The sequence below is a fragment of the Carettochelys insculpta genome, chromosome 3 (genome assembly GCF_033958435.1).
Source record: "Carettochelys insculpta isolate YL-2023 chromosome 3, ASM3395843v1, whole genome shotgun sequence".
NCBI lineage: Eukaryota > Metazoa > Chordata > Testudines > Carettochelyidae > Carettochelys > Carettochelys insculpta.
In genome coordinates this window covers 148,931,476-148,953,735 of record NC_134139.1, presented here as the reverse complement: position 1 = coordinate 148,953,735, position 22,260 = coordinate 148,931,476, and the positions used below count along the sequence as shown (strand labels likewise).

Here is a 22,260-nt window from a genome sequence, read left to right as displayed (position 1 = left end):
AAACTTTTCTGTTAGCCTATAAGGTGCCACAGGACCCTTCGTTGCTGTTACAGATCCAGACTAACACAGCTACTCCACCGATATTGTGTTAAGGTTACTCAAGTAAAATGTTTCTCTCTCTCTCTCTCTCTCTCTTTCTCACCAAAATCAGAAAACTGTGAATTGAGGACAATGAATAATTTAGTTCTCACTAGGTTGGGAGGAAAGCTTTAAATATTGCTGCATTACAGCTAACAGCACCAAACACTGTGCACAACAAATATTTTAGCTTTTTGTGGAGCAAAACAGTCTGAAGTGCACTTTTTCTTCAAAACTAATATATTCAAACTAGATCTACATGGAGGCCAACTGGGACTAAATGTTAAGTTCTTGTAGGTATTTGTAGTAAGTAAATCTGGAATGTGAATATCTAGTTTTTTGGAAGGCATATCCACTGAGCTACTTATTCTTGCCTCATATAACCAAGTCTCAGGACACACATTAATATCTAAGAAAATTGGTATTTAATCAGTCTTCTTCCAGGTATAAAAGAAAATAAATGTGCTAGATGCCCTTTTACTTTCGAATATATAAAAGCTTTATACAGAAGCTTTCGACGGGTGTCCTGCCCAACTCCTATCCTCTGTAAGTAAGGGGGGGAGAAAAGTTAGGAATACTAGTGATGGCATGAAATCTGTATAAAGACTTTGAATCTTCCTCTCCCCTCATGGAAACTGCCAATGATTTCAGTGTAGCTTTGGCATATCCACATTTCATTTGTTTGAAAAAACAATGAAACTAAATTGTCTCTCTCCAGGTAGTTCTGAAAACACTCTGTTCTGATGTGGAGTGGTGGGGAGGGAAGGCAAGCAACGAATGTTATAAGTTTTTTCTGATCATTTACAAGCAGGAAAATACATATCTGAATAACTGGATACATTTGTATGTTAAAGTACATACATTTATTCCAAGATTTGTCAGAGACAAATATGAAAAATAATTTAAATGCTTCTAGGTAAGTTTGCTTTTTCTCTTGTCTGTTCCCTTTATCTCAAAAATAGCAAATACTTTTGAAGAAGCATAAATAGTGGCACTTTGGATTCTCTGCTGCACAGTCACTGTGTCTGAGGAGCTGGATGGGTGACTGTCCGTTTGCCCTTCCCACTCTTTCATTTCCTCTTCTCTGATTAGCAATGGTTTTCCCAGTGCCTGGCCAAACAGTCCACAGACCTCTTGAGCTTTTCGACGTGCGTTCCCAACAGCAGCAAGGCACACTTGACGTCTGAGAGATAAAAAAACAAGGTATTTTAGATGATCCAACTGCAGCGCACAAATTCCTGCCAAATCATTACTTTTGTGATTACATGGATGCAGGACGCACTTGCTTCTCCAGTCATGTGCAAGGAGCAAGTGTAGGAGGAAGCTTGTAAGGGAAAACTCCAGTGTGCTAACAAACTCATGGCTAGGTATCTACTATATAGCTGAGAGAGTCTGTAAGTTCTGTGATTGTCTGTTCAAGAACTCCTCCTAAACGGTAAGAACTAGGACAACCAAATTCGGTGCGCAGCTTCCTATTATTACAATTAAAGCAAGATAATGGTTTGATTGTCCCAGAAAAATGGGATGTGCCTGGAATGGGATTGCTTCTCAAAGAACTGTACAGAAAAGAGACCGAATCATCAGGCAGGTGAAAGGGGCTGTCTGCCTCCTCTCCACTCCCCTGCAGGTGCCTGTTGGGGAGGGTTTGTCATTCGTACAGCAACAATGCTGGCTGTTCATCTTCATCAGAGAGTGAGGGCAAAGTGCACAGTTTGTTGAATTCCTCACTCTAGCCGGGGAGAAGAGGAGGCAAACCTGGGTGTCTCAGCTGGGGGACATACAATCCTTCCCCATTGGACTCAAGCAACACAGGTTGAACCCCTCATCTGGCACTCTCAGGATCTGACCAGTAATGGATAAGAAAATTTGCCAGATGACAGGTCAGCATTTCTAGCACATTACAAACACTTGCACTGCTTACTGGACTCTTAGAAGACATTTAGTGGGTAATTACAACACGGTAAACACATTTTATGGGACCATGGGAAACTTGGCCACACCCATGATAAGAGGTTGTCTGGCTAACTAAAATCATGCAAGGTTACCGAGTTTGCCAGATGAGAGAGGTTCAATCTGTATCACTCACAATCAATGTTCCCTTGAATTTTTTTATCCATGTGAAGAATAAATTTTGTAACAGGCACTGAAGCATGTATAGATATGCACCACCAGTACAGAAACATGCTGCTAGTGGTGGGCTCTCTTCTAATCTGCAGGGCAGCACTTGAATCTGTCATGGGTGACTTCCAAAGTGCTCATCTTACAGGAAACACTGTTCACAACCACATCTCTGTGGCAATTTCAACATTTTTTAAGCAGTGGATAACCAAATGTGTTTCTTGGAAGCAGCTGTGCCCATCTAAAGAGTCTGATCTTCAGAGGAGATAGAGAAGGGATTTTTTTGTGTGTGTGGTTTCAATGGAAAAACAGATTTGAATGGTCACCCAAATGTGAACTGAAAATCTAGAGGAATGAAAAGCTACGTCTACACGGGGATGCTACATCGAAATAGCTTATTTCGATGTAGCGAAATCGAAATAAGCTATTTCGATGAATAGTGTCTACACGTCCTCCAGGGCTGGTGCCATCGACATTCTATGTCGACGTTGGGCAGCACTACATCAAAGTAGGAGCTGCAGGGGAGCGTCTACACACCAAAGCGGCCCACATTGAAATAAGGGTGCCAGGAACAGCTGCAGATAGGGTCACAGGGCGGACTAGCACTTCCGGGGCAACAGCAAGCCGCTCCCTTAAAAGGCCCCTCCCAGACAGACTTGCACTAAACAGCACAAGATCCACAGAGCCGACAACTGGTTGCAGACCCTGTGCATACAGCATGGATCTCCAGCTGCAGCAGCAGCAGCCAGAAGCCCTGGGCTAAGGGCTGCTGCACACGGTGACCATAGAGCCCCGCAGTGGCTGGAGAGAGCGTCTCTCAACCCCTCAGCTGATGGCCACCATGGCAGACCCCGCTATTTCGATGTTGTGGGACACGGATCGTCTATACATGCCCTACTTCGACGTTCAACGTCGAAGTAGGGCGCTATTCCCATCTCCTGTTGAGGATAGCGACTTCGACCTCTCGCCGCCTTACGTCGACTTCAACTTCGAAATAGCGTTCGCCATGTGTAGACATGGCGGGTGCTACTTCAAAGTTGGCGCGGCTACTTCGAAGTAGCCAGTTTGTGTAGACGTGGCTAAAATGAAGTTAGTCTACCTGGGCAACTTCCTTTATCAACCACTGAGTATTCATCTCCTATGTCCTTCATGGCAAATTAACTCTCCCTCCAAAGCTGGGGTGCTGGAGGAAGATGTTTTGATGTTAAACAGCTTTTCTTTCTCCTCCAAGTAATTGAAATGGAGTTTATTTAGAAGGGTGTATTTAAAAGTTTGTTGTCAGCAGTTGAGAAAAGGGAGGTCAGCAGCAGCAGCACTTTGGGACACGGATGGACCCTGTTAAATACTTGTACCTTCATGTACAACACCTCAACAAAATTAATGTGCTTTGATTTGATTTGACCCCAGCCTCTAAAACCCAGAAATGCTGAATGAGCATATTAACTGCAGACTGTTTTTCCTATTGAAATCATGTAAAAGTTTGTTAAACTCCTGCCTTTTATACAAGGACATTGCGGCCTCCATGAAAGACTAAGCGTTACCATTTGCAAGTGAAATGGAACTGGATTTATAAAAAGTGCATTGCCTTTAAGTTTCTTGAATTTTAAACAACATGGCTTGTGTATTAAGAAAATGTTTCCAGAGGTTGTGCATTTCTGTTGGGGGGGGAGAGAACTTACCGAAGGGTATCTACAGCCTGTGTTGTATGATAGAAGTGAGGTGGACTGATGGTGACAGAACTACCCAGTTTCTCAACAAGTAAGTTGCAAATGTTCTGCATTTTTCCAAAATCGCTAAATGTAATGCAGACCTGGAAGAGAAATATAGATAGATTCCAAAAACAACTTTATTTTCAGTGACTTACTTACAAGCGACTTACATTATAAAACTGATATGCCAGAACAACCCTGTATATCTGTTACCATTTGCTTAGAAGATGCTGGCAGCCCTCCAGTAAATTGATCATTGTTTTGCAGCAGAATTAGAATAACAGATTCAGAAAATGCTCTTTGTATGGAACCCTGGGATTTTTGGTCTGTTAGGAAGTTGGAGAACAAAAACATCTCTTAAAGTGGCCATGAGCTGCATGTTCCTACTTTTTATATTTTGAAGACAAGTTAGGCAAGTACAAATTACATTACTATTTCATGGCTATGTCTACACTACAAAAACAACTTTGAAGTTGCTTACTTCGAAGTAAAATGTCTACACACACCCTACTTCGAAGTAGGGCACTACTCCATTGCCAGGAATGGAGTAAGGACTTTGAAGTAAGGGAAAATGTGTGTAGACTCTCTGCTGGCTACTTCAATGTAGTGCTTAACATCAAAGTTAACTTTGGAGTTAGTTCCTAGTGTAGATGCATCCCATGAGTGATTACTCAGAAAACCAAGCAAATGGCGGAGAAGATATACTGGAAGGAAAATTGCAGTGTAATTCTAGGCACTCTTACATGCACTTGCAAGAAGAATAGTGCAGGCTCTTGGAGGAGGCACAGGGTGGGGTCAGAAACCTGGGGTGAGGGAGAGAGTCATGGTGTGGGCACTAGCAGGGTAGCACTTATCTTGAGCAGCTCCATGTCCTGATCAGTGGCTCAGTAGGGTACGGTGGGCTCCCTACGTGCCCTGACCCTGCATGGCTCTGGGAAGTGGCCAGCATGATCCTCCCTATGGTCTCTGGGCAGAGGGTCCAGGTGGCTCCATGTGCAGTCCCTGCCAGCTTACGCTGTTGTAATCAAGGCATAAGTTGATGGTGTTGACACTAATATTCCACATAAAGACGGATTACAAGCAATCAAGAACACCATCCCTGATGCCACCACAGCCAATCTGGTGTCTGACCTCTGTAACTTTGTTCTCACACACAATCATTTCCATTTTGGGGACAATTTATACCTCCAGATTAGTGGAACAGCTATGGGCACCCGCATGGCCCCACAATATGCTAATACATTTAAGGCTGACCTGGAACAACGATTCCTCAGCTCTCGTCCCCTATTACCACTCCTCTACTTAAGATACATTGATGACATCTTTATGATTTGAACCCATGGTACAGAGGCTCTAGAAGAATTCCACAGATACTTTAACAATCTACACCCCACCAGCAACTTATGCCTTGATTACAACATGCAAGAGATACATTTCCTGGACACTACACTACTAATCAAGGATGGCCTGATCAGTACCACACTGTACCGAAAACCTACTGATTGCTATACTTATCTACACCCTTCTAGTTTCCATCCTGCACACGTGACTAGATCCATTGTTTACAGTCAAGCTCTCAGGTATAATCGCATTTGCTCTGATCCAACTGACAGAGACCAAAAACTACAAGAACTTTACCAAATATTCATAAACCTGAATTACCCACCAGGAGAAGTAAAAAAACAAATCGACAGGACCAGACGCATACCCAGAAACCAGCTACTCCAAGATCAGCCCCAAAAAGCCAAGAACAGAACACCACTGGTCATCACTTACAGCCCCCAACTCAGAGCACTGCAACGAATTATTAAAGACCTACAACCTATTCTTAATCAGGATGCTACACTCCAGAAGACCCTGGGTGACATGCCTGTTCTCTCCTACAGACAACCTCCCAACCTCATGAGGATCCTTACTAACAGCCACAGTCTATACCCCAGGAACACCAGTCCTGGAAACTTTCCCTGCAACAAAGCCCGCTGCCAGCTTTGTCTGCATATCTTCTCTGGAAATACCATCACTGGACCTAACCAGGTTACTCACAGAATCACGGGCACTTTCTCATGCTCCTCCACTAACATCATATATGCCATCGTGTGCCAACAATGCCCAGATGCTTTGTATATTGGACAGACTTCTAACTCCCTTAGACAAAGGGTCAACGGGCACAAAACAGACATTAAAACACTCCAGATCCACAAACCAGTTAGTCAACATTTTAATGGAATGGGGCATTCTGTCAATGACCTCAAGGTATGTGTGTTACTGAAAAGAAATTATCGCTCTTTTGTAGAAAGGGAAGTGGACAAACTGACATTTATATTCAAATTCGGAACATTAACACATGGTTTAAATTGAGATGTGAACTTTCTGAGTCACTATAGGGGCTCCTCTGCATACTTAACTCAATCTAATTCTTGATCTTCCCTCCCCACCCCTCCACTCTCTGATTTGCTCACCTTGATTATCTTTTTCTGATTTGTCCTCCTTGCTTACTGTTTTTGGTTCTCTGTGTCTTAAATATTGAGTCTGTTCTGGTCTGGCTATGGTCTGAAGAAGTGGGTCTGTCCCACGAAAGCTCAACTAATAAACTATTTTGCTAGTCTTTAAAGTGCTACTTCACTGCTTTTTGTTTTGATAGTGTATAGACTAGTACGGCTTACTCTCTGTTACTATTCAACTTTTAAATCTGTGTGTTCCTCTATCCCTCCCCTCCAAAATAAGTAAAGGCTGAGAGTATATCTCAATAACGTATTGGTAAAAATAGAAATTACAGGAATGTTGTAATTATTCCAAAACTAAGCATTAAAACCCTGGGGATTTGAGCTACATTTAAAAATCAAAATGTGAAGAAGTGCACAGTTAAGACACCGAACAACCTTTACCCTGTCCCATAGTAATGTCATGCAAAAACTATGTAATTATGGTTCAAGCATTTATAGTGTTTAGGGTTCATGGTTAGATTACTTATTTGTAAAGACAGGGAGTATCCCGAGAAGAGGGCTGGGACTTTGGATTCATCTCTGTTACAGATGACAATACTGTGGAGCCAAGGATGGCACCAGCCGTGGGCTCTCTCATAGTTAGTGCAGACACCTGAATGATGCAGATCGCTGAAATGGGAACATTTTTAATTGAGGTGATCAAGGTGGAAAACAACCTCATGAAATGTACAGGTTCCAGGTGGAGGCACCAAATTACAAGCATGACAACAGTAGTTTATACAGCTCTGAACTGACATCATTGTGCCTTTAGCTCTTTCTGCACCTTGATAGGAAGAGCTTGGGAGATTTCCTAAAGGCCTTCATCCTATCCAAATAGAAGACCAAGGTTCTCCTAACATCCAATATATGTCATATAACCTCCCTGTTATGATGAGATGAATGGACTTCACTCTACAGCAAAGAATGAAGAAAACCTTGTTGTCTGTCATACCAGAAGCTAGCTAGCTTCTTGTAAAGTTATGTGGGGTGCCTTTTTAATTTTACTACTTCATACAGGCCCTCACAGGAAAATCTCAGTGCTTTACAGTATGTAACCATCCCTTCCTCATTTTGGAGAGGAAAAACTATATCTATAAACTCACTATGTCTGGGTGCATGGTTATTTCTCTTGATATGATGAATACGTACCTCCGCTTCCATTTGATAAGCATTTTCTACTCTACTGAAATCCTTTGTCACAGTCACATTTTCTTCCTGAAACAAAGCACAAGCGTATAATTTTCAACCACAGCTATTAATAATTTGCTTTCATATGTTACATGGTATTCTAACTTTCCCAATTGGCATGTTTCCAATAGCTCAAACATACATGTGAAATTTGCGACACCATTCCCTTCCGTTAGAATCCAGATGGAAGTTAAAGATTGAAAGTTTCTTTTGAAAAGAGGTGAGTCTAGTGTTCTGGACAACAATACTTCCTTTAATAAGGCTATAATCCTGCTTATACACTTCAAAAGAAGCAAAAAGTGAAAGTGGCAGTTAGTCAAATCTGGTTTTGGCAGTGTATTAACACTGCATCACACTCCGACTTACAAAACAATAAGCTTGAGGTTTAAAGAAAACTAGTGCATGAAAAGTGCTTTCCAAACCTCTATTCTAGAAGATTTCAAAAGCAGCAGCTCATAGTATACAGGTAATTTAAATAAGGCTCAAGCAATATTTTTTTCCCTGTTAGGGCAAAGACCATTGAAGGGATTACCCAAACAGCAGCCTTATTATTCAAACTGATGATCATACAAAGCACGAGGAATGCTTGAATGAGAAATACCACATAAATAAAATACATAGGGATTCTAGTTACACATGAACATTTCAGTGATTTGCTGCTGGTGTCATTGGAGATCTGCTCTATTCTACACAGTCTCTAAACTGTTCAGCTTTACCATTTAAAAGGAAATAAACAAAAAGCAGGGTGCCTAATAGAAAAAATGGATGTTAATAAAGGGAATCAGGGATGTTGCTGATTAACTGGTTAACTTCATATTAAACAGATGAGGCTTACTAGTTATGGTTAACCAGTTGGGGCTGAAGCAGCCCCTTGCCCATGGTGGGCAGGGAGCTACTCCAGCCCCGTGGGGCCCATTGTGGGCAAAAGGCACTCCAGCCCAGCCTGAGCAATCCTTGTCTGCAGCAGGTCCTGCCCAGCGGCACTGACAGCAGGGGCACTCCAGCCCAGCTGTGGCCGGTTGGAGGGCTGCTCTAGGCCAGCGGGGAAGAAGCAGCACCCTCCCTTCTGTTTAACAGGTTAACTGGTTTAACTTAACATTTAACCTGTTAACTAATTAAACAGGATTTTACATCCCTACTCTAGACTGACACACAATATACTCACTTCATTATAAAATAACTGCATCACAATAAAAGCTTAATAAATAAAAAATAATAATTGTAAAACATTAAAATCTTTATAAAACTCAAGTGTGGGTAATGAAGATCAGATAATCGTCCATTTAAATTTTACTGAATTCCACCCTGAGTGGAAAAACATTAGCATTCTCCTTCCACTATTTATCTAGCTACGTCCCACATTCATTCATAGAATCAGAGAGGTAGCTGTGTTTTTCCGTAGCTTCACCAAACAAACAAAAAAAAAAAAAAAGTCCTTTGGCACCTTAAAGACTAATAAATTTATAAGCGTCTGTGGCTAAGCCCCACTTCTTTAGACTGGATTCAGATTTAAGACTGCTTGTTTTTCATTCACAGAAGATGTGTATGTCAAAGTATTCATTGGGACAACAACACATAAAATAACATGCACCTTCTATAGCACTATGTAATAACACAAGCACTTCAAGTTAGCACTTTGAGTCAGCTTCACAAATTATTAGTGCCATGCAATAGGCTTGGCAGAATTCAGTATTTTTATAACTGAGATATCAGACTATTTTAAGCATTGTTATCAGTCTAAAATTTCACAGTTAGGCAAAAATATGGATGGGGTTGTCAGTTACTTAATGACATGTTGAAATTCAACAAGTTAAAGATTTAAACTGTTCAAACACAAATTATGAAAATATACACAGGAAAACATCCTTAAACCCTTAACTTCTCAAGCATCATTCTTCTTACTCTGCCTATCTGTAAGTTTTTATCATCATCAATGGAAATATTTGTATTGGTTTGTGCGTGTGTGGTCAAATTGAACTTTAACGACCTTTATCAGTAACAAGATAATCCTTCCAAGCCTACCTATAAAAATGAGTTTCAAAATTTCAGTACAATTCCCAACAGACAAGTTGCAAGTGCAGTTAAGTTTTTTTGTAGTCTCTTCAGTTAAGGCCAAGTGATCGTCTGGCCACAGTGATTAAACTGCATCTCTCCGATAGAGACATTCTTGCCAAAAGAGGGTTGAGATACATTAGCATGGCCGCCTTGCCTGTGGAGTGGATAGAGGACTTGAGTCAATTCAACTATAAAAAAGTACTTACAACATAGCTTCATGATGTTTTAAAAGCAAATCCTACAATATTTTTAATATCAAAAAGCAGATGTAGTTTATTTATTTGGACATTCACAGGAAACCCTTTTTTGCTCTTACCCCCAATCTCTGTCAAATACTGCATAGAAATAACTGCTGACATGATTAATAATGAATGCTAATTTGATCATCTGAATACGGAGAAGGAAAATGTCTCCCAGCCCCATTCAAAATGGTTTAACCCTGTCTCCTCTCTCCATAGATTTAAGTAAAATTGCCTGATTTGCTGATCTATATGTACTGCATGTGTACTTAAGGACACTGCCATCTTGTGGTTTTATGTCCTATTACAACATAAGTGGTGAGACATTTTGTGTATTTTTTCATATTCAACAGGAAGTTAATTTTTATCTCATCACTCCAGATTTGAAATTAACAGTGTTCACTAATAATCAATTCCAGATGAAAATCAGTGGAAGAAATGCCTGCTCAATGATATGATTAATTTTTTAACACTCTTTCCTTTGAGATTTTTTATCCTTGTTTATGGTGTGCTTTCTTGAGATATTCTTCCTCTTTCAGAAAGAGGATGGAAGGATGATGGAAGGATGAATGTTAGTGAATTTCCTAATCAGAATTATGACTTGACTAGCAGAAAAAAAAACGTTTTGGGGGGTTTTTGTTTTAACAGCTTATGCCTGTTAGCTTCTCAATAATTAAAAAAATTATCAGTTTAATCATACTAGATAAAGAAAAAAAAATAGTTTTAGCAGTGCTTAAAGATGAGCTTTACATCTAGTGCCATGTTCTCAAAACTTATACAATGACCACTCCAAACAAAATGTGAAAGCTGAAGCCAAGATTATAGCAACCAATTATGGAAAAGGAAATGTCCAAAGATAGTCATTAAGTTCTCCTCTGCTCCTCTTCAGTTATCACTTAAAAGGAAACTTAACCCATTTTATTAGACATGAAAGGTGAAAGAAAGAAAAAAAAAAGTCACAAAGGGAGGTAAAATGTATATTCTTTATATACAGGAGCAATTGGCCATATATTTATGTGCATACATAAATCACTAATTAACATCCCAGGTGCAAGTGTCTTTTAAAAAGCTTTGGAGAAATGTATACAATGTAACTTTCCACTATGATAAAGAGTATACAAAAGAAATAACACAGGAAAGATTCTTTCTACTTTAATTCTATGAGTACTGTTTCCCTGACTGTTTTGTTTTTGTGATCAGGTTCCATCTATAATCTCATGGGAAATAGTGTATTCTGACACTTCCCTAGAGATCCAGCCAATTAAAGTATGACCCTAGACATATATTCTGGAACTGGAGGATAAAAACACCTAGATGAGGTCAACAGGTATTCAAAGCATATTGCAATTACATATTACAAATGGTAATTGTGCTCTACACCCTCTTTCTCCTTCAACAACCTCATGATGGCATCTTGTATGGTGATTATAAAATTGACATTATACAAGTCAAATGTAAAAAGTTTTATTTTAATAGCATGAAACCCATCTTAAACAAACAAACTTAACAGGAGTATTTTAATTGAGGGCGAGCAAAATGACACAATAGATTTGAGAACACTTTGGGACTTCTTAATTGGTGGCTAGTAAGGGTGATGTCTCATCCAGGTTTCAGTGTACATTTATTTAATATATATATTATTGTTGGAACAAATCTTTAGCTGCTTTTCACATTAATGTCTAAACCAGAATTCAAGTATGATATAGGTTTGGTTTGTTTTTTAAACAGTTTCTGACCCTAATGTCTCATGCTAACAATATCACAAAAATCACTGCTTATTTTTTTGCTATTACTTTTTTTTTCTTCACTATTAACTGCTAGCTGCAATGTGTGTTAAAAAAGTAGGGGGGAAGACTTATGAACAACTGGCTAAATAATAGTCTCCCTGGACATTTTACTTCTGCAAGGCTGCATCTACAGTACAACAATAACTTCCAAGTTGCTTACTTTGAAGTACAACTTAGAAATAAGCAACTTTGAAGTTGAGCATCTACACACACCCTGCTTCGAAGTTAAACTTTGAAGTAGCGCACTACTCCATTCTCAGGAATGGAGTAAGGACTTCCAAGTTGGGCTTTGAAATACGGGAAAATGTGTGTAGGCTCTCTGCGGCTACTTCGAAGTTAGTTCCTAGTGTAGACACACCCCATAGGTTCCCAAAGCAGATTCCATGCTTTCTAAAGTGTGGTGCATGTGTCCACCATTCTATAAATAAATATTACTGTGTGGTTTATTTCTGATTAAAATCCTGTGGAAATATATATGGAAATTAGGTGCAGCCCTCAGGCATCCTGCCAAACTGCTAATGCAGCTCTTTTGGCTGAAAATGTTGTACTATATTGATGTAGCCCAACTCCATGGTACAACAAAAATGACTGGGGGGGATGGTGATATGGAGTAACAAAAATATTTATAGCTTGGCTTAAATGATTCTTATGAGGGCTTAGATCATGGGTTCTCAAACTGGGGGTCAGGAGAGACCCTCCCCTCCAAGGGGTTGCATGGTAACTACACGTGAGAAGTTGCAAACTGTCTATGTCCACCCCAAACACTACCTTGTCTCCAACATTTATACGCGGGTTAAAAATACAAACATACTTTTTATTTATGTGGGAGGGGACAGCTGCATTCAGAGGCTTGCTATGTGAAAAGGGTCACCAGTATAAAAGTCTGACAACCATTCATTCAGATATCATTACAGAGATTGGACAGTATCCATACCAGGAAGAGACATTAGTGTGGGCCATAACCGTATTAGTCAGAAATAGTAACATAAAAATCAGCAAAGGACAAATTGCTAGGAGTAAGAGTTGTTAGACGGTAGAATAATCTATGATGCAAATAGGCTGGAGTGATCTGAAACAGTGGGAAACAAAGCAATATAACTTATACCACAATGAACAGCCCCAGGAAGGAAAAACAAACAAATACCAAAGGGACTGGAGGGCTGCATCTACACTGCCCTTCCCTTTCGGAAGGGGCATGTAAATGCAGTGGATCAAAAATGCTAATGAGCCACTGACATTCAGCGCCTCATCTGCATAATGGTCACCACTCACCATGTCAAAAGTGCTGCTTTCGAAATGCAAACTAGCCATATAGACGGTATTCCTTTGAAAGGAACCCCTGCTTTCAAAAACATCCTTCTTTCTGAAAAATTTAGGAAGGGTGTTTTCGAAAGCAGGGTTTCCTTTCGAAGGAACCCTGTCTATAGGGCTAGTTTGTAGTTTGAAAGCAGCACTTTTGATGCAGCAAGTGGCCACCATTATGCAAATGCAGTGCTGAATATTCATATCACTACCTCATTAGCAATTTTGATCTGCTGCATTTACATGCCCCATCTGAATGGGAGGGGCAATGTGGATGCAGCCGAGGTTGTTCTTCTGTAAGTAGCCTTAAACTGGATACCTTACTGAAACTGAGGTACCCAGAAACAAAAGTGGTATTTGGTGCACTTTCTAGTAAATATAGAAGAGTATTAACACCTCTCTTTTCCATGATGTGATGTCTCTATACCTGAGTCCAAGACAATACTGGCATGTTTTACAACTGTATCACACTGAATGTTCAGACTTCAGTGGCAGCCTGCTATCACTTCTAGATCTTATCAGCATTACTTTCCAAAGCACAATTTATTTTGATTTATGTGACATTGTTTTTGCAAGATATAGGTTTGCTAGGTCCAAGCTGAATGTCAATTTGTAACTTTTTTCAGGTCACATTGGTACTGCCATGATCTCCTATTTGAGCAATATAAATTTAATTTGCATGCTGTTTACTCAGCTTCTATGTCATTCATGGGGGTGTTGTAGCATGTTGTGTCATCCTATTTTGAACCACTCCAGTGGGAAGGCTGTAAGTCAGTTATTCACCACTTGGTGGCTATGTCTACACATGCCCCAAACTTCGAAATGGCCATGCAAATGGCCATTTCGAAGTTTACTAATGAAGCGCTGAAATGCATATTCAGCGCTTCATTAGCATGCGGGCGGCAGCGGCGCTTCGAAATTGACGAGCCTTGCTGCCGCGCGGCGCGTCCAGACGGGGCTCCTTTTCGAAAGGGCCCCGCCTACTTCAAAGTCCCCTTATTCCCATGAGCGCATGGGAATAAGGGGACTTCGAAGAAGGTGGCGTCCTTTCGAAAAGGAGCCCCGTCTGGACGCGCCGCGCGGCGGCAAGGCTCGTCAATTTCGAAGCGCCGCTGCCGCCCGCATGCTAATGAAGCGCTGAATATGCATTTCAGCGCTTCATTAGTAAACTTCGAAATGGCCATTTGCATGGCCATTTCAAAGTTTGGGGCACGTGTAGACACAGCCGGTCACTACAACCTGGCTTCCATTAGTTACTTTTTGTTGGTCTTCCGACATCTTTAAAAATCATTTAGTTGTATCTAGCAATAAAAGATGAAATAGTTGGACAATTTAACTAGAGTAGTTATTTTTGGTGTAGGAATAAAACCAGCAATCAAGAGTAACCCCAATAATAAACAACATGTGCACACAAAACCCCCCAAACCATGCCACACGTTCATTCATTGGATTTTGAGACCTCATCAGATTTTATGATGGTGTAGTTGCCTGAAATGCTATAAGCCATTGGATAAAGCTATTTGTTTTCAGATCACATAGGCCTTTTGAGATTTTTCCTTCCGTGCAAAAACCGTAGACACCTCTCAAATGGTGTACAAGACACGGATTTTGAAAATGGATTTGTGCAACTGTGATTTCAGGGCTTTCTCACAGCCCAGCCTTGTACTTATTCAAAACCATCACCCGTATTTAAATAACCTGCCCATATGGTCGTTAACTTGTTGAAGCAACTTGCTTGCATTAATGACCCACAAAATCTTGGGCATACAAGGCACATTCAGTGCAAAAACGCTGAGTTTCTCTGTGAGAAACCACTGACGTAGTAATTCACTGAATATTTTGAGGTAAGACTATTCATTCTGTGTGAGCAGTGTATCGGGAGGCCAGTGTTGGGAGATTTGCAACATAGATTTAACATAAGTAGCCACACCATAGCAAGAAAAACAGAATTATGGACAAATTAGCATCTAACAGTACAGACTCAGTTGTGTCTGTATGAATCATGTGCCAGCTGCATATATCTTAACAAGGTTAGAAATATCTTGCTGGGGTACGTAAGTGTGAAGCATTTTTCTTTCTTTAAATGTGAGCACTATACCCATTCACAGAAGCCACAAGCAGCTGAATGCTGGAGTACTGAATAGCACAGGCAAAAGCACAAGGTCTCTCTGGCATCATCTGCCTTATCGCCAATATGAGGACAACTCAGCTTCTACTCAATTTCAGGCTTTAGCTTCTCAAATGAGAATACTAACAAGTTGTGATTCTTATGACATGGACTGCTCGCCACTAGCACACTGACTAATTAGCTACAACATAATATAAATAAATAACAGAACAATTATTAAACACCACCCACACATAAATGACACAATTATTAAATGGAACCCATCTGGGTTATATTCCTTCCAGCAATCAAGGGGTAAAGTGAGTTCTTCTTTGGAGAATGTGTATAATTGGTTTAGTGGCAGCATCTTTTTTGCCTCTTGTTCTATTTCTGCCAAGTAAATATGCCTGAGAAAAGTACCAGATTAATATGGCCCAGCCTGTAGTAGAAAATCTCCGGCTTTTCTGCATGAGAGATGGACAACTCTTACAACCACTTCACTTTCTCTTTAGAGAAAGCACAATCATTGGAATCATTTCCCTGTAAAATTACGCAGTGCTGCCTTTTCTCTTAAAGAATTTAGAGGTGTAACTCCCTGTTGTAGCCTATTTGTTTGGAGAGCGTGTCAGAACCATAGGCAGGGTTCTGGGAAGAAGAGAGAAGAGGCTGCCACACTCTATTTCTGCAAGGGAACAAAGTAGTGCTGCAAACTGAGCAGAGGAGCCAATGTGTTAGTGTCTTAACATATTAGCAAAAGGGAGTGCAGCTAAAACACTCTGCAACAGAATATCTGTTAGTGCACAGTGACAATAAGATGAACGTAAAGGCTGTGTCATCGTCCTGCTCAGAAGCGACGTCTACACTGGAGGGTTTTACTGATAAAACTAGAGGCACGTCCACACTACAAATGTGTTCCATTGACAGTAAACAGACAGAACCCGGCACTTTTGTCGACAGACTTCTGCCTCTCCACGAGGCAGAATGCCTTCTTTGACAGAATCTGTTGACAAAAAAAGCCATGTGGATGCATTGGAGGACCTTTTGTCAACAGATAATTTGTCCACAGCGCTAGCTGGGGGGCAACCTGTTCACCGCAATCACAGCTCTATGCTTCCTGCCTCCAGCCAGTCTTAAAGCTGCAGGTAGCCCCGGAAATCCCATGGCAGGAAGGTGAGAACATGCAAGCAGCCTAGCAGCAGGAGGATATTCTGCTAGACCCCTCTGCCAAGAGGAGGAATGCCCTGGTGTATGCCTGGCTGACCACTGCCCTTGCGGTCTGCAGCCACCCCACCCAGACTATGATGGAAGTCTGAGTGAGGGTCAAAGAACTCTGGCAAGAGTACACCCAGCCTAGGACAGTCGCCAGAGGTCAGGCGCAGGACCAGCGACCTGCTCCTACTTTGCTGAACTGCACCAGCTTGCTCCTGTGAGGTGATGACAGCTCCCCCACCACTGTAGCCATAGGCACAGCTGAGACCCCCCCTTGCCACCGGAACTGGTCTTGGACCTCGACTCGAGTGAGGGCATGTTCATCATTGCCCTGGACTTGGGCGCCTCCAGCCAGGGCCTCCCCTGACCGCTTTGAGGGACCCTCCAGTAAGCACCCTATTCAGCACACACCCCAGGTGGAGGGTGGGGAGGGAGAGCACGGGCTCAGCTGGGATGTGCTGCAAGCCTCGCTAGGCCAGCTCAGATAGGACCTCATGCTGAGGTCCCAACATGTGCAACCATGTGCAAGGCAGAATGTCCCACCCTGACCCAGCAGGCAGCCAGCCCTACAGGAGGCTGCACGAGCCCCAAGAACACATATAGGTGATGGCCCAACCTCCATCACACCACTGAGGGGTGCAGCTCTCAGGCATGCCCATAGGCGACAGGCAACACCTGCCCCTGTGGACGCTGCTGTGAGACACATGCGTGAAGGGGGTGGCCCAGGGACGATCAGGCTGAACTTGGCTCACCTGCCACCCATGCGGGGATGCCTCTGTGGCCGGACACATCCCTTGGCTGCTAGCCCATCAAGCAGTGCCTCCCTGTCCTTGTGCGGTCCTTGCTCCTGTGAGGTGATGACATGCTTCTGCTCCTGGGACATCCCTGTCCCTAGGCCCAGGGGTGGCGGCTGCTGCTCAGTGGGTGGAAGGTAGGGCCATAGGGGCTGTATTGTGTGAATGACTCACCGTCTCCCCCTTGCCTTCCTTACAGCTGCACCATCGGAAGTCTGGGCCAGCCCCATCCCATGCCCAGAGCCAGGCAGCCCAGGACTAGCGCCTGAGAGGGCTGACTCCCCACCAATGCAAGAGTGGGCCTGTGGCCAGAGGGGCCATTGCTGGTCCCTGCAGACCTACACGGCCATCCTCAGGAGGCAGATGGACCTCTAGGAGTGGCAGCTGGGGCTGACCTGGGGTGGCGGGCATGGGAATGAGAGTGGTGCACACAGGCCTGGGACTAATTTATGGCCCGATTTGATGCCACCACTGCAATCTGGAGGCCTTGTTGGCCCAGGCACCCACGACCACCACCGCTGCTCTCGCTCCCCCCATCTACTCACCTCCCCATCCCGTACCCTGCCCCCAGGCATGCTGCAGCTCCTGCAATGGGTGATGGCCATAGCCAGTACCCTTGCTGCCCAGACTCCCACGCCCTTCCTGCTCCCCAGAACCCCTCCACTCCCTCCTGACCCCACAGCAGCCCTCCCACTCCACATGTATCCATGTTCCTGGCCCCAATGGGGACCCCGAACCCAAGGTGGGAGGGAAATCCACAGCCGATGCCTCTTGGGGTCACATTCCCTTGGGAGGTTGCAGTCCCCCACTGCCTCCATAGACTGCGAGCCCCCTCCCCCAATGATCTAGCACCATGTGAACAGTTTTTGTTCACTAAGTTTATTTTATTCAAGGTTTTCTAATTTTATGCAAACAGTTTATTTGGTCACAACCTCTATGCCCCTTGTTTTTGGGGAGATGGAGAGCGGTGAGTGGGTGAAGGGAGGTGTTGTGGTGGTGGGGGTAGGGCTGTGGGCTTGAGGCCCCCACTGAGAGTGGCCTGGGGAGAGTCATTGGGGGCTGTGGGAGAAGCTGTCCCATAGGGCCGCCCAGATCCATGCCCCATCCCTGTGAGCTTGGTGGACCAGAGCTCTGCCCTGCTGTTCGTAGCCAGGGCTGGGGTCTGTCCTCCACCCCAGGAGGAAGGCCTTCCCCCTTCCCTTCCACAATGATGTGCAGGACACAATCAGCATGTGACACAACAGCACGTGAACACCCCTGACCACCAGCTCCTGGCGAGGGACGTAGGTGCCTGCCTCCATCTTCCAGCACAAGCTGGAGTTGCAGAAAACCTGCACATCCTGTGCTCAGCCCGACTGCCTGATTGCCAACTACCTGACCCAAACATCCAGGAACTGCCCCCAGTGGGCAACCAGGGCCTGCAGCACAACCGAGTGGTATCCCTTGCAATTGATGTACTGTGCTGCACTGTGGTCCAGGGCATGGATAGGGATGTAGGTCCCTTTGATTGCCCTGTAGCAGTTGAGGAACTCCAGGGTGATGAAGCCAGCCACGACCCTCCAGAGTGGGTGGTGTTGATAGCCATCACCACCTGTAAGTGGAGGAAACCAAACACACGTGAGGGACTTAGGGAGGGAGCCCCAGGGCCCTGGCATTCTCTCTTGCCTCCTCCTGTCCCCCTTTCCACCTGTGATCTCTGGGCACCCCCTCACCCCCGGAAGCAGGTCTGTGTGAAGGTCTCCCTATTACCACCCCTCACATAACTGACCCTGATCCACAAGTGCCCCCCTCATGTGCAGGGCCTGCAGCCCAAGAGTGCCTTACTGCACGAGGATGGCCCTGACAGTGGACTTCCCCATGCCAAACTGGTTCCTGATAGAGTGGTATCTGTCTGGAGTGGTGAACTTCCAGAGGGTGATGGTGAACCCTTCTCCAGGGGGATGGTGGGCCACAGACAGGTGTCCTCTCTACAGAGGGCGGGGGTGAGCCAGCAGCACTCCAGAAAGGTATGCCTCTTCATTCGGAACTTCTGGAGCCACTGCTGGTTGTCCCACTGCCCCATGACTGGTGGTATACCTCCAGAACCGAGGGGGCAAGCACAGGTGGGGTCCTGGGGCACACAGGGCATGCTCCTCGGTACTGGGGTCAGGCACATTCCCCCAAAAGCGGTAGAAGATACCCAAGATCAGCATGAGTAGCAGCTCAAGCAACTGGGAGTGGGTCCAGTGCAAGCCTGGGGGCTGCTCTGGCACTATGGCTATCTGGAAAGCGCAAGACAGAGTGCGAGCCCTGCAGCAGCTATGCTATCCCTCAGTGAGATAGGCATGCCTCAGCATGGGCAAGTAATGCAGGTGGCGGGGGTCTCTTTAAGGGTGCACCAGGCCAGGGCTCCTGGAAGGGCTTGCTTGCCATGCAACCCTGTCTGATGAGGTTGCAGGTCCCGTTCTGTTGAGAGAGAGGCTAGGCTTTCTGGCTGCTCTCTGCCAACACAGTGGATAGTTTTTTGATCCGCTTTTGTGTGTGGACGCACTCTGTTGACAGCAGTTTTGTTGTAAGGTCTTTTCTGACAGTAACTTCTATCGACAAAGCTCTCCAGTGTAGATGTAGCTAGAAAGGAAAGCAGCAACTACTCCAAAAGAGAAGGAAAAGAACACACATCAAGAGAGGGTTGGCTTAGATAGATACTTAAGGAAGCTTTGCAAAATACTACCCGCACCATGAAATGAGTATGGGCAAGTAAAACTTGGACTTTGTAAATTTTCGTGATACCTTTATGAGTTGGATTTAGAGGCAAGTTTCCTTCTGAATCTTGCACAATGCAGTGCCCACTGTGCAGAGAACCTCCTTCACAAGAGACTATTATGTCCTAGCCCTAAAAAAGGAGGTTTAAGTTAAGGAGCTGCCAATATTTAAAACTAACAAAAGTACCTTTCACATTCATAGCCTCCTATATACCTACTTTCTGTTTGCGATAAGTTTGTTACTGATTTTGAAACAAAATGTCAAAAATAAAAGGCTTTGAAGAAATGAATGCAAGGATTAAAAAATAAAAATAAAATAAATAAAAAATAAAAAATAAAATGCGTTTTTAAACGCAGCAAAGTTCTGGCTTACTTTTTGTTTGAGAATTTAAGAAGACATGTTTCACTCAATGGTCCCCACATCAACAATTCCAGTGAAATGTCCTACAGTGAAACCCACAGTGCTGCATCTCATGAGGCTCTTAGAATATTTTGTTATATCTAACTGTAATGAACAACAAAACAATAAAATCACATTGGTCCCTCATTGGAGTGAATATAGACACATCTTCTTTGAGGTGCAGCCTACACTCGGTCTGTCACTTGCTCTCACTCACTTTCACAAGAGAGGGCTGGGGGTTAGGTTGTGGGAAGCAGTGTGGGCTCTGGGATAGGGCTGAGAAGTTGTGAATGTGATAGGGAACTCTGGGGTAAGTCTGAGGCAGGGGGTTTGGTTGTGGCAGGGGGTTCAGCGCTGAAACAGCAGTTGAGGTGCAGGAGGAGGCAGGGGGGTGCAGGCTCCACAAGGGAGTGTGGGTTGGTGGGGACTCAAGGTTGGTGCAAGGTTGGGGGTGCAGGCTCTTGGAGGAGGCACAGGGTGGGGTCAGAAACCTGGGGTGAGGGAGAGAGTCATGGTGTGGGCACTAGCAGGGTAGCACTTATCTTGAGCAGCTCCATGTCCTGATCAGTGGCTCAGTAGGGTACGGTGGGCTCCCTACGTGTCCTGACCCTGCATGGCTCTGGGAAGTGGCCAGCATGATCCTCCCTATGGTCTCTGGGCAGAGGGTCCAGGTGGCTCCATGTGCAGTCCCTGCCAACTTACGCTGCCCCCACAGCTCCCAATGGCTCCAGTTCCCAGCCCCCAAGAGAGCTGCAGAGTCATCGCTTAGGGTCAGGGCAAGACATGGAGACCTCCTAGTGCCCTTTCCGTGCCTCCCCAGCCCCAGGGACTTGTTGACCACTTCAAGAGCCTCAGGGAGACGCAGCCAGACTCCCGGAGCCCCGCAGCCTTGGGCAGGGCTGTCTGGTTTTGTGCGCTGAAAAAGCGGGCTGCCCTTAGGACCGGGCCTGGGCGCGCTGGGAGGCGCGGGGCTTTAGGGCGGAGCCCTCTCCAGTGAGGGGGTGAGGTCTCGGGGTAGGGACTCCGGGGGCGGGGGGGGTTAGGGCTGGGGGCTCCCGCGAGGGGGCGGCGCGATGGCGGGGTGAGGGCTGGACACTAGGGTGCGGCGTGTGCCTGCGTGGAGTCTGCAGCCGGGATTGGCGGGGCCGGCTCCGGCTCGCTCTCACCTGCACCCCGCGCTGCCGGGCGCTCTGCGCGATGTAGTCCAGCCGCCGGCTCACGCTGCTCCGCGCCTCCCCGGCCTCCCCCTTCCTGCTCCCCAGGCGGATGGAGACCCGCGCCCGGTCCGGCGCCGCACACAGCTCCGCGCTGCCGCTGACGTGGACCTCCCGCCCTGGCGGCACTGGGCCGCTGCGACCGCCGGGGAGCCCCGGCTCCGGCTCGTTCTCCCGCCCGCGGCCCCCAAGAGGCGGCGCCAGCAGCTCCGCGAACATCCGGGCGGGAGACAGCTGCAGCGCGGGCAGCGACATCCCGCGCGCCCGCTACAGCACCATGGCAACGACGCCGCGGGGTCAGGTGCCGCGCCGGGGTCACCCGGCCACGCGTCTGGTCTCGAGGCGGAGGCGCGCATGCGCCGGATTGAGGCGCTTCCGGGGCGGAAGTGTCCCCAGAGGGCTGGGGCGGGCTGGGACCGGGTGTCTGTGGCCCAGACCCGGAAGTGGGCCCGTTTCACTAGTTTAGCCCTCGCCCGGGAGTTCAGAGGCGGTGCCGCTGCCAGGCGCGCGCTCCTCCCGGCGGAGGCTAGTCCCGCGCCTTCGCAGTTGTCGTGCTCCCGGCGTGAGCGAAGCCTCTCGGGTGCCTGGCGGCTTAGGGTCCTGCCCTTCCCAGGGGACGGCACCGAACCGGGCGCGGGGCGGATAGTCAGGGTTCATCTCCCGCCCTTCCAGCTCCAGCTCTTGGAATCGAGTGTGACGTGATATGTTTTTTCCTTTAAGGTCTGAAACAAAACTCTTGAGGACGTTAGATCTCCTCAGCTTCGAGCTCGGGCCTATGCATGGCCCTTGAAGCGTCGCGCCAAAGGGAGAGCCTGTCCTTAAGGCATTGACACTGA

General features: G+C 45.5%; 1 protein-coding gene across 1 annotated transcript; it reads right to left on the bottom strand.

The window, feature by feature from the left end:
* Positions 1 to 28: 28 nt before the first annotated feature.
* Positions 29 to 21,758, bottom strand: IRAK1BP1 (interleukin 1 receptor associated kinase 1 binding protein 1). The gene is made up of 4 exons (XM_074988867.1): positions 21,377 to 21,758; positions 7,538 to 7,603; positions 3,876 to 4,006; positions 29 to 1,261 (listed from the first exon to the last, which is right to left on the bottom strand). Exons 1-4 carry the CDS (start codon positions 21,677 to 21,679, stop codon positions 991 to 993), a joined length of 771 nt encoding a protein of 256 aa, XP_074844968.1. The 5' UTR covers positions 21,680 to 21,758; the 3' UTR covers positions 29 to 990.
* Between the last annotated feature and the right edge of the window lie 502 nt (positions 21,759 to 22,260).

Coding starts and splice junctions, on each gene's coding strand:
- IRAK1BP1 (XM_074988867.1), bottom strand. CDS start 21,679: ATGTCGCTGCCCGCGCTGCAGCTGTCTCCCGCCCGGATGTTCGCGGAG. Junction 7,604..21,376: donor CCCGGCAGCGCGGGGTGCAG/GTGAGAGCGAGC, acceptor GCTTTGTTTCAG/GAAGAAAATGTGACTGTGAC. Junction 4,007..7,537: donor CTTATCAAATGGAAGCGGAG/GTACGTATTCAT, acceptor TTTCTCTTCCAG/GTCTGCATTACATTTAGCGA.